We start from the raw sequence: 18,602 nt of genomic DNA on the forward strand, positions 1-18,602 counted from the left end.
GAGGTAAAACTAGTGGGTGTGCTCTCACATACTCTGAAAAGATGTTATCCAAAATTTTATGCATGCTGAGGCAGATAAGATTTGGCGAACAGTAGTTACAAAATATTGATCCTTGGCGATCAATTTCTAGCAGAAGGTTAATAGTACGGGAAAACTGAATTTTCGTTTTAAACGCGTTTATTACAATTATAGTCATAAAGTGACATGCCAAAAAATATCCAAGTCAATACGTTTTAAGTAGATTCTTTGTAGATAGACTACTTATTGCAATGGTTCTTACGATAGACTACTTATTGCAATGGTTCTTACAATAAGACTTCAGGAAAATTTCTGCTGTTCTTCACAAAGCATGATCCCTAGAACCCCAAATCACCCCTTCGTTCAAAAATTATATTATCCCCATTGAATCACGGATACACATTGCAAATCGTGCAGTATCCGCGACAGAATTCGAAAACGCGTGCATTGCTAGCCTCTTCTCATCAGAATAGTAACTTTTAATAGCGTTTCTGATTCTAAATTTCAGCCTATTTTTTAGTTTATTCCCCATTTTAACAATTTATCTCTTTATATTGGGCTGGACTTAAAAATATGTCAGTTCGTCAAAGTTGAAAGGTTTATCGCTACCAAAAACATTCAACTTATAGTGCAACACTAAAACGGTTTACTGTCATCCAGGCATTTGGCACATTTTTTCACGGTTGGCCCGATTTTGGCATGCTTGGCTAGAAACCGGGCATTATTTTTAAGTATTACCTAGTTCTATTGATATTATATTGCGCACTTTCATATTTTTTCGCTCTTACTAGTGTTCTTCCATTTTGTTGAAGTATAAGTCATGCTAGAAATGTATAAGAGTTTAAATAAAGTGGTTTGACTAGGTATTTAAATAATTTAAAATCAAAATAAATTTTTATACATTTTTTTATTCTAACAAAGTAGAACAAAAAGCTGATAAAATACATAAAAAAATGTTCAACCGATGCGATCGTTTGTATTAAAAATGCAATACTGAACAACTGTGTGACTCCATATTTTTCACAAAAAAACTTCAATGTAAAAAAAGAAAAATGGTCCACAAATTTCCATAAAAAAAAAAAATGCTGTAATGGCATTGTTACAGTCACTGGAACGTGGTTCGTGGCACTGTTAACAGTAAAAATAATTTTATAACATCTTCTCGTGATATAAATCATTTATATCAAACATATGAGTGTTTTTCCTTCCAGTATTTCATCTTGTACTTTATCTGTGGAAGTCGAGACTTCCGCTTGAACGGAAAGGACAGAGCAGATGAAGGTGACGATCGTGCTCCCAATTGCGAGGTAAAAGGCCAAACCTGCAAGATAAAAAAAAATCAATTCCATGCTATAGAATTCTCAACTAATAATAAAGACGAATGTGTGCGTGTTGGCGATCTGCAGGACAGATCGTTTGACTTACAGTTGCCAAATTTGGCGAATTTATACTTGAAGGGTGGGAATGCATACTTTGAACCAATATTTTAAAAATTTTAATAAATTAACAATAAAGCTAAATCTTGATTTTTTTTTCATGTTAACTTCTAAAATATTATTGCAAAAAAAAAAAGAAAAAAAAAGGAATTTTACACCGTTTTAAAATTTAAAACATTGCCTTTTTAATGACATTTGGTTAATAATCGCGCAAATATATCAAATTTTGGCATTTTTTACCTTCACTTATACGAAATACAATACCATGATTTGAAAACATACAAAGTACAATAACTTTCCTGAATTTGAAAAACACATTTTTTGCATTATATTTGTTTGCCTCTATTAGAACGATAACAAATCTTTGAGCTAGAAAGATAACATTTGGTATGATCTTTACACCGAATTTGTAAATTTCAAACTTTGAACGAAATCTATTTGCTTGAATTCTCTCTTGTCAGGCTCCCCGAATATAAGTTAACACAATAAATACAAAACAAAGATCAATTAAACAGGTAAGAACCTGGACAAATACATTTTATTCAGTGTTAAAATTGTGTTAATACTCCTTACTATTATTTGCATTCTGTGCAAATTTATTTTTTTTTAACGAACTTGGCCAGTAATAAGGTGAAAAAAACCCATGAAATAAATCCGTTGGAGACCTTTCTTGTCGCAATGACTCTAGGCAGCTACCTAGTTGGTAGCCCACCAATATCAAGAAGCATTTTATATGCGGGGAGAGTTACCAGTAACTTTCACACTAAAATACTGTAATATTGCCATAAAAAATGCTTGGGAAAAAAAAATTCAAAACTTTGGGAATAACAACACATGCAGATTTTTGAAGAGCTAATCGGTACATTAAATAAAAGTAAATATGTCAGTACAGAAATTCTAAAGAAGAGATGAAACACTAACCATTAAAACTCAAGAGCAAAGGGCAAATGCCGTTAATATTAAAAAATATTTTATGATTTCTAGATAACTAAACAATTACCTAAAGTACAGTCGCCAGGAGAGAATGGCTCCGCCTTATCCCCACAAATCAAATGGACTCGTCTGCTACTCCAGCCGGCTGGGTATAACGTCAGACCCAGAATGTAAAACAAGCCTGAAAACATATCATTGCATTATTTTAGTGCAATAAGAATTATAATACGTAAGCCACAGTTGGCTATTTAATGTTCTTCAATGCGTTATAATACATTTAATAAAGATTTAAGGGAAAAAATATCTATATATTTCAAGAGGAATATATGTTTGCATGTTTTTTATATAAATCTACGGCCTTTATGATGTCTGGATGCAATTCAACGCTCCTGCTCTTAATGAAAAAAAAAGGTCACTGTCAGCTTTTCTGTAATCCAAAAATTAAAATATATCATCTAAAAGTGAAGCAATCTTTGGAACTTTTCAGATATATTTTTTGATAAATACTGCCCAACAAGATTGTGTAAAATTTAATCTTAAAAAAAATAAAAAATTTCATCAATTTTATTTCCGTACAAATTTTTATTTTCTCGTGTACGTACTATAGAGAAAATATTGTAATCATCAAAATATTCGAACTCGAGATTTTGATGAATCTTCGTGTTTTAGACTTCCCCGAGTTTGGAAAATGTCCATCTGTCTGCCAAACACGCTTTGAGCTAGGTGGCTGAAATTTGGTGTGTTCTTTATAAACCAAATTTATAGATTTCCATCAAATGTTGAGCAAAATCGGTTCACAGAAAGTCTGTCTGTCCAGCTGTTCGAATGTAAGTTAAAATAATAACTACAAAAACGAAGAGAGTGACATACATATTTAATATCATAGTGTCAAATTAACAAATGGTTTACCATCTGTCGGTCTGTACTTTCAAAAATGTGCAAATGCGATCATTCAAAAACGGAATTATTTAAATACATCATATTTGGTAAGAAATTTTGTGACAACAAATGCAGTCAAATATTTGTTCGATCGGTTGAGAAAAACGTGTCTAAAACATAAATTCGATTTTTTGATACTTTTAATTCTAAGCTAGGGATTAATCGACAAACTCGCCAAGAATGATATGATAGATCCAGTAAAAATAGTAAATTCACGCCACAAGTTAATATTTCGTAATTATTGTACGCCAATGCCATGAAAGGCGTTCACTGTCATGACTAGTTTATTAAACAGTAAGCAAGAAAGTTTTGGCGAAAACACTGCCCCTGGTTTTTCTTTACCTTTAATAAATTTTTAAGGCTAATCTGTGGGCTGGGATAGCCTGGTTGGTAGGGCGTTGGACTTGCATCCCATAGGTAGTGAATTTGAACCCTGGAGGCCGAAGACTCTCCTTGTGTATGGTGGCTAGCGTACGTATCTGTCGTGATCATAAAGTCCACCATGTTGAGAGTAATACCACTCGGGGTACTGGATCTAAACGGGGATGATCGTTCTCTGATTCAGGTCTAAATTACGATCTGTGGATGAGTGAATGAAATGCATGAATGAAGTCCGCCCCGTAAAAACGATTGTGCGCGTGAGTAGCTAAATCGTACTCTTGGCCTTAGTTGACGCTACTGTAAAAACAAGAGACGCTCACTCGGCTTAAATTACTGACAGATAACTGTAAACGGGTTTGTAAAGTGCCGTAAGTCACAACAACAAGGATAATCTGTAACAATGTTTTTGTTATTATAAAGTAAAACTAATTTCATTATCCTATGAAACCAATTAATTGCGTGCTTTTGACAATGTTATATACATATAATTATGGGCATTAACTCTTTAATAAGATTTTTACTTCTGACTTTATTCCGTAGTATAGACAATTTTAATTTGCAAGCGCAGTTTGTAAGATTCTGATTACATTAAATTCATATTTTTCATTTCTTTTCAATTAGCAAGGGGAAATTTTAGGTAAACGCATTCCATATTGATAACCCCTTTAAGAAAGCTAATATTCCGTGAGAACAAGTTGGTCGACAAAAATGACTTGTTTTTACTAATCAACAGGTGGTTCAATAAATGAGGAATTAAAAGGTTATCTATAAGTTAATCACCAGATAAAAAATAACGTAAAAGTCTTTTTAAAAACATTTTTAAAGTATGTGCATAAAATTTATACCGGAAGATATTTTAACTGGAATTTTAATTTCCTGCAAGGCAATACCGGAAACTTGCTTTCATTTTGTGTTGTTCGGGAAATTGGTGGCATCTAGTGAAAGAGTGGGGGAAAAATATCAATAGCTGGAATTGCCACTGAAACCTGTTTTCACTTCAACAAATAAATATACTGTATGTGCTTGCTGGCTATAGAAACGAAACGTTTTGTTGACGACTGCCGCATACGTTCATGTCGTAAAATATTTTATTTAAAAAAAATGTTAAAACTGCTGAGTATAAATTGCATTATTTTTTTAAAAATCATTACCATTTGTTGTTTTATTTGTTACTATATACAGGGTGCTGGAAAAGTATGTTTAGACTTAAGAATTATTAAAAGAAAATAAAAATATGAACTTACTGGCTTTATTTTTGGCATTATATAAACACAAACGGGAGTTGTTTTCCCAAAACATTCTCGCAAATTTTCATTTCACTCGCCTGTGATTCACGCCTGATGTCTAAATAGTTCAACCGCCTATCTAATTTGATAATTCCTTTTCTATTATAGTTAAGAGATGGCAAAATTAGAGAGATGTTTCTTACTGGAGGCGTGAAACTTTGCAGTGGACGTATAACAAACTACGAATCATCCACTGATGACCATTGGAATGCAAAGCAGACTTAATAAATCGCTTATTGACGATAACCGTCACACGGTTAATGTTTCAAATTATGTCTAGGGAATTTGCTAAATTAGGAAGGTTCATGTATGTACAAAGTCAACTGAACAGATAAGATTATTGAAATAAGTTTTCGGTAATTTCTGTTGCAATTTAATGCTTAAAATTACTTTGTTAAGGGAATCGCGAAAAATAAATGTTGCATAATCTGATTGAAAATAAATACAGTCAATGTTCCCAAGGAAGCAGCTGGCCGCCAAAGGCGATTATAATCATATAAACTTGTTGAAAGCATAAAAAAAATAAGACATAGATCCTCACCTGCAATGGCCTGTATGGTCCCGGAGATGGTGAAGATGCTCTTTTTGAGGATGCTCCTGAAGCAGCATCCGAGGATGGAGGTGAGGAGGGTGAAAAGCATGAGGGAGAGGCCGCACCCGAAGAAGATGAGGGAGGCCTTCCAGAAGTTGGGGAACTGGTCAGAGGGCATACCGAAGCTCGTCACGAAGGGGGCGCAGTTGTCGGTGTACATGCGGTTGATCTCGTGGATCTTGATGCAGCGGTTGTAGATGCCTGCAATCGAAAGAAAAAACAGTGCGTAGAATCTAGAATTAGAACTCTTTGAGGCACAACAAGATTTTAAAGAAAATGAAAATCTTAGTCGCAAAGGATATTTTATGTATTAAAAAGAAAATGGAAAAGATGGAAATGGAAAAGAAATACTGACTTCTGGCGTGAATTTATTATTTTTACTGAATCCGTCGTGTCATCCTTGGCGATGTTTTTGGCGATTAATTCCTGTGCGGTTAATAGTATCCGAAAATCTAATTTTAGACACGCTTTTCTCAATCGATTGCAACAAAGACTTGACACAAAACTGCACTTGTAATCACAAAATCCCATATCATATTTGATATATTTTATATCGCTGCGTTTTTGAATTATCGTTTCTGAAAGTACAGACCGACAGGCAGTCAATTGATAGTTGAAGTTAAATCAAAATCTCACAGGTGTCTACACTATAGATGTAAAATCTATGAACCAAATCTTAGCTATCTAGCTCTCTTCCTTTTGTAGCTACCGTGTCAATTTGTATTCGAACAGCCGAACTTCCTCTGGAACATATTTTACTCAAAATTTATTAGAAATCTGCAAATTTGGTGTAAAAACTATATACCAAATATCAACTATTTAGCTCAAAGCGTTTTTGAGTTATTTTTGTCACAGACAGACAGACGAATATTTTACAAAAACGTGTGTTTCAAACAGGCTGGTCTAAAACGTCAAGATTCGTCAAAACTTCGGGTTCGAATTTTTTTTCGACTACAATATTTTACACTATGTGTACGAGAAAAGCCATTTCATAGTTTCAAAACTAGAACAAAACTTCAAATAACATGCTTTTTTTATTATAAAACAATTTATTCATTCATAATAAAATAACACATACCGTTATGAGCAATAAAAATTCACAGCAGCACACAATACAAACAACTTATTGATGGTTTTGATATGTATTATTTTTTCAAATATTGCCAACTGAATGAAAAACTTTAAATAAGATATTAAACTGTATGACTATGAGCAACTTTGGCTTTCCGAAGTGGATTAGAATATATCCCAGCAAGCATAAAAAGCTAAAGAAAAGGTGGGACAGTTTTTAAATGGAAATGTTTGCATGTGGTATTGTTGTTGGCACATATAAGCACTCTACAGGAGAGATCATTAGATACAAAGCTATCAAATACTGCAGAGATATACATTTCATAGTAAAAATATGTATCTCAAAAAAATATATATGTTTACATGTATTGATTGTGCATTTTTACATGTATTGTAAAAATATGATTGCAAAAAATTTAATTGAAATAAAAACGAAATTTTCGTCTTTTCGCGCTATAACTTCTGGAAATATAATAGCACAAATTTGATTTAACACCATTTTTTAAAAAATGTCTTATTAACTATACCGATTTATATTAAGTAATTTTTTCTTAACTTTTGATATTTAAAAAAAAAAAAAATATTCTTTGAATGATTTCGAATAAAAAATTTCATTGTTACGATAAAATTAAAACAGTTTTTATTTTTGATTAAACATTTAAACGCGTGATTTCTTTTTATTGTTGGAATCTAAGTAAGAAAGATTCTAATTATCTGCGCAGTGTACATACACAAAATGCAACGTGCAATTTGGAGTACGCTACACCATACAGTTAAGTTTCATAACACAAATTTCTTAACTTGATATTCATGCTTTAAAATACATGAACAGGCTAGACGGGCATGCTTCCTGTGAATGAATTTCGCACAAAACTTGATAGAAATTCGACACATTTAATAATACCATATACCAAATTTCATACGTTTAGCTCAAAATCATTGTGAGATTGAGTTATCGTCTCCACATATATAATTAAAACACTTTTTTTTTTTTACTTGAAGAAGTCTCAAACATGAAAATTAAGAAAATCTGGAATTAGAATTTTTTTTTAATAATTATACAATAAATACTTTGTCTTCGCGTATTTCATATACGAAAAAGTAAAAACATTAGAATTCACACTTTGATGAGTGTACTAAAAAGCATGAAATATCTTCAACCAGAATTTTGGAAGTCAAAAATCAAATCTTCAAACTCTGTAAATCTAAAAACAATACTATTAAAAAATTCAGCTGTAATGAATATCATTAAAAAATTCCAAAACATTAAAAATGGAATTATCTATCATTCATGCATCGTTACATTGCAATCCTCATTTCATTCATAACCATTCCAGTGATTTAGAATTTCATTTATGCGACTCTAAACTACAGTTATGCGCCATTTTCCCTCTTTCCAAAACTCGCAAATTTTCTGCTTCATCAATTATTTCTGCTTTCCTATTACGAGGAAGGGGTGGTCTTTCTTAGAAAGCTAAAGGGGAGATATTATATAACCTCTTTCTCCCTCCTGCCATTCAATTAATTTAAGAGATGATGGAGAAAAAAATTTGAAGAAGCTATTCCATTTTTCTTTAAAAACGCAATGAGCTCGATTGATTAAAAAAATGAATTTATTTCATCTGTCAAAAAATTGCTGAAAAAACGTCCAATGAATTTAATTCTATTCTTAAAGTTGTACTTAATATACTTAGCCAATCAGCACGTCAGACGACGATTTAAAACTTTTTTTTTAATTAAACTCCTATCTACATGCAAATAAATCATATAAAATAAGAAAGGAACAACTAATACTCAAAATATGCAATAAAAGTATGAATGCTCTTTTTTTACTTTCCCATATACAAAGTACAGAAGTATTGTGATCATCAAATAATGGAACTCTAAAATTTGACAAATATCTCCGATTCAGACGTCTCAGAATCCAAAAGGCACAATTTAAGCATTATGCCAGTTTGACTATAAAGATCTTAATTCACAAATGCTTTGATTTGGACGGCTGTCATTTGATATATATCTACAATTACAATCAAATTTCTAGATTAGCATCAAATTTGAAAGTCTGTCTGTCCGGTTATTCGAATACAAATGAACTCAATAATTAGAAAAAATGCAAAGATTTAGGTCGCTAAAATTTGATACAGACTTAACTAAAATACAGATAGATATTAACCAAATCCTCAAAAATACATTTATCCCGATAGATTCAGTAAAAATACTAAATTCACTTCAAACATCTATATTTCTGATTATCGTTCACCAGTGCCATGTAGTCTCCTTAAAAATGTATAAACAATGTTTTACTGTATACCTCTACTACAAGGTATGCCCAAATGAAAAAGGAGATTTTAGATGCAAAGGCGACGTAATACATCCCGATGATTTAATGTGTCAACCGATTTTAGTTGCGCATGCAACTCAAGAAAGACTCCGCATCAATAACCCATTTCCAGAAAAATGTTTCACCAGTTCGTTGTATGATGGATTCGTCCAGATAAACACAAAGAACAGTTATCCAGTTTCTTCGAACAGAACAATGTGACCAACAATGCGTCGATTTCAGCTACAGAGGAGCTTATACACCATATTCGCAGGAGCATCACACGTGAAACTGCTGCTGAATTGTCGATAAGCAAAGGAACTGTGCATCACATAATCCAAAAAACAAAGCAAAGTTTGTGCACTTCGGATGCCCAAACATCGGAAACATCCGAATCCGTCCGGTGTTTGGGCATTCGAAACACAGAAGTATCTACAATGAAGCCATCCATTTCCTTCCTACACATAATCCACAAAATGTTTGGTTATAGCAAAGTTTATGCACTGCGGCTGCCGAAACATTTGGAACGTCAGCAACGCAGGAGATTCTACACTGAAGCCATCCACTTACTTCTTACACATAATCCACAAAAGAGTTGGAAAAGTTTGTGCACTGCGAGTGCCCAAGTATGTGGAACCGTGAGCAGTCCAGTATTTTATATACTGAAATCCACTCCCTTCCAACTAATAATTCATAAAAGGTTTGGTTACAGCAAAATCTCTGTACTCCGGATGTCTATGCATCTAGATTCATCAGCAACCCAGGATATTCTGCACTGAAGTCATCCACTCCCTTGCAACAGATAATGCACAAAAGGTTTGGTTATGGTACTGCGGATGCCCAAGGATTTAGATCGGACGGCAACCCAGGAGTTTGAAGCCATCTAATTCTTTCCTATGGGGCGGGAGCTATGTTTCAATGTCATTGGCGATTATTTACAGTTGTACACTTTCACATGAACAGTAATTATAATAACTGCATATGTGTGCCGGGATCAGTTTTTCAATGCCATTGGCGATTACTTAGACTTGTCCCGCTTCACATGTAATAAATTATAATTTTAACAATAATGTTTTACATCAGGCAAAAATGCTCATCATATCCCTTACCTAAAGATGGGGAATAGAGATCCCGCTCTGACGTCTCGCCTCTCATCTTGAGACCAGGCCTTCTGGGCGCCCCGATCAGCCAGGTGGGGGTGACGACGGCAGCCAGCATGGACAGAGTGGTGGCAATAGTCAGCAGAGTCCATAATAGTGTCCGTGACGTGACGATCACGTAGCACATCTCTTTTCAATACCCTGAAAAGGTTAGAAATTAGACGGCGAATTCCAAATGCAAAAATTTTTGAATACACAAATATAAGAAAATATTACTTTGTTGTTTAAGGTAAAGACAACTATTCAGCACTTCCCAATTTTTTCGGTTAACGCCGATTTTGGTGATCAAAATCCAACTTAAGGCAAATACAAGTATTTCAGTAATTTCCAAATTTCTTCGATTCTTAGCGCTCTTATTAATACAGAATCGAGTTTAAGTCAAGTACAACAAATACAAGTATGTCTTTCCACTTTTTCGAACTTTGGCGCCCTTGTTGATGATCAAGAATCAAGCTTATAGCAAATACAACTATTCCAGTAGTTCCTTTTTTCTTCTTCCTTTTCTTTTCTTTTTTTCCCTCATTCTCGATACCCTTAATGAACAAAAATCAAGTTAAAGACAAAAACAACTATTTCAGTAGTTTCAAAATTTCTTTTGATTTTCGCCGCTCCTGTTAATTCAGAATCGAGTTTAAAGCAAATACAAAGTACTCCAGCGGCTTCAAAAATTTTTTAACTCGCGGTATCCTTATTGATACAAAATATTACTACATTTAAATACAATTATTTCAGTGGTTCCCAATTTTTTTCTGCTCTCAGTGCCTTTGTTAATCCAAAATCCAGTTTAAGGCAAATACAAGTATTCCAATAATATGCGAATTTTTTACGATTCACCTCGTCCTTGCACAATCCAGATTTTTTCAAGACTTCCTATATACAATTATAAAAATATTTTTCTTCCCAAAGACTGTCAATAATCCTTGCGCAAGTAGATAAAGACATATAAAATACATTTTAGACCACATAAAAATTAATAAATACAGCAATCGTAGGGACATATTTTCTCAAATTATAGAATTAAATTAGCCAGAGCTAAATCTTGTTTCTTTGTAAACAATTATTCTTGTGCGATTTTTTTTTATCATATGACAAACATATCGTCAAAGTTTCAGTGGGTTGACAGAGTTCTTGAACTCAAAATTTCTCAACCTCCAAAAATTTTTATTGCTGGAGCAAAAAGTGGCAAATCAAATGTAATTATCAATTTAATATGGATATGCCATCATAAATTAAAAAAGAATGCATATAAGGAATATAATCCATGTTGAAAACTCAGATTGAAGTTATAAAATGTAGCAAATAGAATTAAAATCTCTTATCAATTTGGTATGGAATTCATCAATTACTGACAATCATTCATGAATTTAAAAAAATATTTCACTACCACAGCATTAAAAGAAATTTAATATTATATATATATATATATATATATATATATATATATATATATATATAACAACTGCAGAATGAATCAATGAAATTTTCAAGAAAAACGTGGCAAACTGATGATCGATTAATAAATAAAATATTTCAATAGTCATTAATTTGTTTCCTTAATATTTAAAAATTATTCCCAAACAAAACGATGAGTAGAAATATATTTATAAAATTTCTCGAACAAATTAATGAAATTCCGATAAAAATAAAGTTAACCGATGACTGATCAACGAAAATCATATTTAAAGAATATTTTCTCTGTATTTAAAAAAAAATTTCTTTAATGATGACATTAAAAAATTATATAAAAAGAAGCAACTGCAGAATAAGTTAATAAAATTTTCAAAAAATTCTGTGGCAAACCGATGACAGAATCATAAATATCGTCTGACAATTTTCATTTAATCTGTCTCATCAATGTTTAAAAATTATTCCCCAATATAACGATTAGCAGAAACGGATTAAAAAAATATTTCTGAACAAATGAAATTTCCATTAATAAAGTTAACCGATCTCTCATTTTGTGGAATTAAAATACATTTCCTTAATGATAACATTAAAAGAAATATATAAAAAAAGAGAACTGTAGAACGAATTAATGCAATTTCCAGAAAATTACATAGAAAAACAATGATCAGTTTATAAATATTGGCTATGGATTTCCATTATTATATCTTCACAAAATTAAAAAAAAAAAATTATTGAATGTTACGATTAGCTGGAATGGATTTTAAAAAATACTCCACGACAACTTAATGAAATTCCAGTAAAATATTGTAAATCAATGACGGGTTAACGAACAGTTCGAGCAAAGATCTTTGAATGGATAAAGATCGTTAACCAATCTCTCTCTGTGCGTATTTAAAAATCATTTCACAAACGATAATATTAATGAAAATACATTTAAAAAGGTAGTTTCAGAAAAAAAATTAATGAAATTCCCCCCCAAAAAAGTTAAATTTATAATCTAATTTAAAAATCGGTTAATGAACAATCTAGATAACGAACATCGTCTTTAAGTGGATTATACTTTTTGAATGAATCTCCCCTGGTATTTAATTGATTGTTTCATTAAGGCACAATTCGGATGGTGAGCATTGGTTTTGAATGAATTATGCTTCTTTAATTTCCTTTTATATTTAAAAATTATTTCACAAATGATAAGATTAATAAAAAAAAATCATCTCCGCAAGCTGGAAGACAAAGGTAAATTCCTTTACATCTAAGTTACTATCTGGCAACATAAATTGTTGATGTTAAGAAACAGTCAATATTAGGGCTTAAAAAATCACTTTTCAACTCCTAACTTCTAAGAGCGTGCATTTATCAAAAAATTCAAATACAAAAGTGGTTCGTCTTAAGGAACTGCTAATTTAGCTAACTGAATTTATTTATTTTTTATCTTCAATAGTAAGAAAGTTATAGCGAAATGAAAATTTCGATATCCCCATCATTTCCATCTCCTTTGAGTTAGGTGGGCCATTTATGAACTTGTCGGAGATTTTCACATTTCTAAAAACATATTCCACGCCAGTTAAAATCCAAATAAAATTACTCTAGCTATCCTGTTTATCAAAAGATAACATGGGCAAAGCTTTATACGCATAATATTATATATATATATATATATATATATATATATATATATATTGAACAAAGGATTGTTTAGGGTTCTAAAGACCATGGTCGGTAAAAATAAACTGAAGGAATTTTCTCAAAGTCTTGTCATGAGAACCATTACAATAAATAGTCTTCCTATACGATTCTGCCTAAATTTGGTTCAAAAAGACTATACAAATGGAAATATATTGAAAACAAAAGTTATAACCTTTAAATGCGTGCATTTTTATTTTTAATAAATAAAATTTGAAATCAGCCAGGAAATAAGTGTAGTTAATGGGGGGGGGGACAGATAACCCACGTTTTAAAAAAAACTTTATATATTTTTACATCATTATGAAATATTATATCTACAAATCTAAATATCATTCCTTAATCCTACCTTGTTTCTATCTGAAAACAATTTTTCCGGTATGTTTTTACTTTCTTTTATAAATAATCGTAATTCAAAACACCCGCCGAAATGAAATTGTACTCTGGCAGCATTCAAACAATGAAAACTGTCACAAATAAAGAAATAAACTGGCAAAGATTCCAGTTGCGTTCGGAAACAAAATAGTTGTGGTAAAATTACTTAAAAAAACACTGTACAAAAGGTTGCTACATAAAAAGATAGGAGATTTTAAACACGCACTATGCAGATCTACATCACTAGGCATCGCCTGATTAAAAGTTGAACACACTTTGTATCACAAAATAAAAGCATACATAATAACGCAAAGGAACGTTATTTCCAAGTCTAAACAAGATCTGCAAAGAACGCTTTACTTAATTCCCCGCCTTCCAACAGCAAGCCGGGAAACAAATTCGTTCTTTGTAACACAACACGTGCAAATGAAATCAGAAGAGACAAACGTCGCTTTAAATTGCAATGTCCCCATGTCAGACAGCTCTTAACATTTTAAAAGACGCGAGCTTTTCGGTAATCGCTCAACGTGAATATTTCATCACTCGCTTTCGAACTTCCTGCGTAGCTTAATCGAATTATTTTGCGAAAATAAGCAGAGAGAGCCCTTCAGGATCGTGTTTCAAGAGTTCAGTGAACACTTCAAAACCTCTCTGTGATGAATGAAGGCAAGAGTGGTAAATCCAAACCACAAGATCATGAAGGGTTTAATGCGTTCGCTTACTGCTTTACACATCATTGAAAAATTTGCAATGACGCGTTTAGTCAATGCGTTCCTTTAAGAAATTAAACATATTAATTAGCGATAGAAATCATTTTATGGTAAAGTGGTCGGAATTTAGTCGAAACAACGTAATAAATCAAAGGAGTATTCTTCCTTTAATTTTTTCGTATAAATTCGGAATATAGCGAGTTTTGTTCGGTTGTTTATATAATATTTTAAAATATAATTTAATATCAATTAATTTCCTAATTTTTATCTTAATTTAACCCATATTCACTTCATGCGAAAATGTTCCCTTATTTCCTAATCCTCCAATTCCTACTTTTTTATTTAATTAATGCTACACGTGCTCTAGAAAATTGTAAATTCAGGAGGTTCCCATGCTCCGAGTGAAGATATAAAATTGTTTAATGTTTAACACATTCTTTTAGAATCACCTAAAATTCCTTTACTTAAATTAACACGTGTCGAAAAAATCCCTATCAAAATCTCATAGTAAAAATCATTGAAGGGATAATTTCGGTCTCTTTTGGTCTTCTGCTCTTGCGTCACGATGTAGATTGACGCATTTCTTACCACTTATTCTTGTACATGTGTGTGTGTACACACACACACACACACACACACGCGCGCGCGCGCACACACTATTAGTAGATGCGTTGCCGAAAAGAAGAAACTTTTGAAAATTCAATTTATTTCACCAAGGGAGTCATAATTTGTACAAGAAAGAAGCGATAATAAAATGACGTCTGTTTACATCGTCATGAAAGAGCAAAGTAATCGAAATTTTCCCTTCAGTGAGTTTACTATGAGATTCTGAGACGGATTCTTTTGCTTAGTGTTGATTTAGATAAGGGAATCTTGGGTATCTTTTTAAAAAGATGTGTAGGTGTTAAGGATTTTTATCTCTTCGTTTCTAACACGGGTGCTATGGAGTCGTCAATTTTACTAAGCGCGTGTTAGAAATGATTAAATAAAAACGTGGGAATTGGATCGGGAAATAAAAGAATAATTCAGACTGAAGTTAACATGGGCTAATTTAAGATAAAAACTAAGTAATTAATTTAAATTAAGATATATATATATATAGTTAATGAGGGTAACAGGGAACAAGAAGTGATAACTCCAATAGGCACAGATGAACCGTCGGGGAGATAGGAAACATGCGTCTTCTTCAGAAATAGAAACTAAACACTTTAACGCACTTTTTCAGTGAAATTTTCTAATATATATTTTTTATACTTTAATTGTAACTGTAGCCAAAAAAAAAAAAAAATTGAAACCATAACTTTTCTATGTATCATTAACCATTCCCTACATCAATTATTCGCAAAATAAATTGCTAACTTATTTTTGGACCTGTAGGATATAACGCTTACAAGTAGGATTTAATTGTCATTTTTAAATTTTCTCCTCAGAAACAGAAGAAGGTTCATAGTGAAGTAGTTAGGAATAGGCTTTTAATGCAATTAAAATACTGTATTTTTCAAATATTTTATATCTGTTAGAAATATGCTCCGTATTTTGTATCTATAATCTATTAGATGATAGGAAGTGATACTAATTCGGGAACATTTTTATGTCCTGTCCAACCAATAATGTTTAATATTTAACACCAAATTAGCAATTGATATATTTTTTTTTAATCTACCCTATCATCTGCTAACATAATACTTTTAAAATGTGAAAATTGGTTATTTTCACACCCGATAAATAAATGATATAATATTGATTAACATAGTATAGAAGAAAACGGACATCAAAGAAGCAAAAGAAAGCTTGATGCTAAGAGAGGAATCTGAAAATGATGCTTTCGATGATTCGTTTCAGTAAAAAATGGAAGTTAAGGAGATGGGGAAAGTAACATCTCGAACCATCTCTGATTTATTTTGCTACACAGACACACACACACATATATATATTATATTATATATATATATTGATCAATTATATTGACTATACCAGAATGAATAACCATTATAAGTTCGTCTCAAGGATGGATACTGTTGACGGCGGTCAGCTTAAAGAGACAGGACTGAAGAGCATTAATTTGACTGGTTTAATTAACACGGGTAATTAATAATTAATTAACCAAGAATATTTAGTAATTAATGATGGTTTCCGATTGTCGAGAATTAGATAGAAGTTATACTACCAGATCCTACCGCTGAGTAGATTTTTTTCGGATAGCACAAATATCAGAAAAAAAATAAGTTAAGTCGTAGATAGTCGACATGATTACAGAGCTCTAAATTGAACGACTAGACCTAAATCATTTTCAAGTAAGTTTCTGAATCTTATATATTTCCTTTTTGTGTCTCAATGTTCAGCCATTTCTGTTTTTACAAAGATTCATTAATTCACGACATTTCTCGACAAATTTGAGGATAAAATAATTATAAATTGCTCCAAACTGAAAGTATTAAATATTTATGACAATTCATAGGCGACATTCCATGAAATGGAATACATTTTTATTGCAAAACAATAAGACATAATAAATAATAAATTAATTAAATAAATAAATTTTAAGACATTAATAAAATAAATTGAGACATTATGCAGTAGTTTCTAATAATTTTCAAATCAATTTCTTACTGCGATCCGAAGCCAAAATTCACGCTCCCAATTACCCATAATGTCTGGGCTAATTGGGGACATACCGGGATAATTATGAACATTACTGTAATCGAGACTGGTTAATAAATTAATTTAGACACGAAGGCAGTGTTTTAATGAGCCCTCACTGAACAAAATTATGCATTCACATAAAGTATAGATTTATTTTCCTAGTCATAAAAAATTTTTAATCGGAGAAAAAAATTATATCAACAAAATTTATACCCAATTATCTTAATTGACATATATATGTAATGATATCTAATAATCTAATTTAAATCCTAATTAATTTCCTAATTTTTGTCTTAATTTAACCCATATTAACTTCATTTTAAAAATGGTCTCTTATTTCCTGATCCAATATACCATTTCTTTTATTTAATTAATGCTACACGCGCTCTGTAAAACTGCTAACTTCTACATTTTTTCACGCTCCGAATAAAGGGATAAAAATCTTTAATGCTTGCAACATTCTTTTAAAGATACTTAAATATTCCTATCCTAAATTTACACATGTTAAAGAAATCCCTATCAGAATCTCATAAAATCACTGAGAGAAAAATTTCGGTCTCTTTCGCTTTTTTTATTCTCCTGCAATGTGAACGACGTCAGTTCCATCATCGCTTCTTGTACATAATATGCCTCCCGGATAAAATAAATCGAAGTTAAAAATTCAAAAATTTCTTTTCTTCGACCACGCAACTGCTTAAAAATATGTTATTATATATATGTATATATAATATTTCTATGAACTTAAGTTCAACTAATTTTATATTAATTAAAGTTAATAGACACTTAACAAACGATATTAAATGTCACTTTTTTCTTAAAAAGGAAAAAAAAAATTAGCGAGAAGAGAGAGAGAGAGAGAGAGAGCATTCACTGTTTTTAATTCAACTAAAAGGAATGGCAGATTTTTAAGATTATTATTATTTTTTTTTACAATGAAATGCACTTCAAAATAATTTCAAATAAAAGTAACAGAAAATTTGTATATCAAACAAAAGTAACAGGAAAAAATGCTAGGACGGGGAAAAAAAGAAACGAATATATATATATATATATTTTTTTTTTCTGATACAAATTGTTTTACGAATGCCACTGCATTTCATTAAGAGAAATATCTCCGACTAATTTCCTTTTAAGGAAATGAAATGCATGGAAAAAGAATGTTTGTCTCAAGCATCAGCCTTCTGCGTTGCTTAATTATTTACAAAGAATACACTTTCACAAACGAAACAAGTTATGAAATAAAAATACGTATCTTTTTTTTTCGGTGCGAATATTTTCATTTTCATACAGCGATTCATTTTCCGTTTCACCAAAACAGAAATAATTTATCCCTTAATAAATATTTCATATGCTATAAATATTTCATATGCATTAGTTTAGATCTTATATTTTATTATTTTTTATTAAGTTTCACGAGGGTTATATTGGGACATGCCTCGTTTTAAACCCAGGTTAGACAACGAAACCGACATACGAGTCGGTTTGAGATAATATGATATTAGATATGAATATTATTCCGCCACAAGATCTATTTATAGCATAAATTGTGCTAATCTTTATCTATACTTGTATAAAGCTCAATGTGTGTGCGTGTGTTGGCACTCTACAGGCCAAACTATTTCACCTACAGTTACCGAATTTGGTACAA

General features: G+C 31.5%; 1 protein-coding gene across 3 annotated transcripts in view; it reads right to left on the reverse strand.

Moving 5' to 3' along the window:
* Nucleotides 1-906: 906 nt before the first annotated feature.
* Nucleotides 907-18,602, reverse strand: part of LOC129957641 (LHFPL tetraspan subfamily member 2a protein-like) — a 97,898-nt gene continuing 80,202 nt past the window's right edge. For all 3 annotated transcript variants that reach the window (XM_056070073.1, XM_056070074.1, XM_056070075.1), the window contains exons 2-5: nt 10,086-10,277; nt 5,535-5,786; nt 2,455-2,568; nt 907-1,339 (exon numbers count right to left, since the gene is read on the reverse strand). In XM_056070073.1, coding sequence (XP_055926048.1) covers nt 1,197-1,339; nt 2,455-2,568; nt 5,535-5,786; nt 10,086-10,263 — 687 coding nt within the window. In that variant the 5' untranslated portion in view covers nt 10,264-10,277 and the 3' untranslated portion in view covers nt 907-1,196. The remainder of the gene's footprint in view (nt 1,340-2,454; nt 2,569-5,534; nt 5,787-10,085; nt 10,278-18,602) is intronic.

This window comes from Argiope bruennichi, chromosome 11 (assembly GCF_947563725.1).
Source record: "Argiope bruennichi chromosome 11, qqArgBrue1.1, whole genome shotgun sequence".
Taxonomy (NCBI): Eukaryota; Metazoa; Arthropoda; class Arachnida; order Araneae; family Araneidae; genus Argiope; species Argiope bruennichi.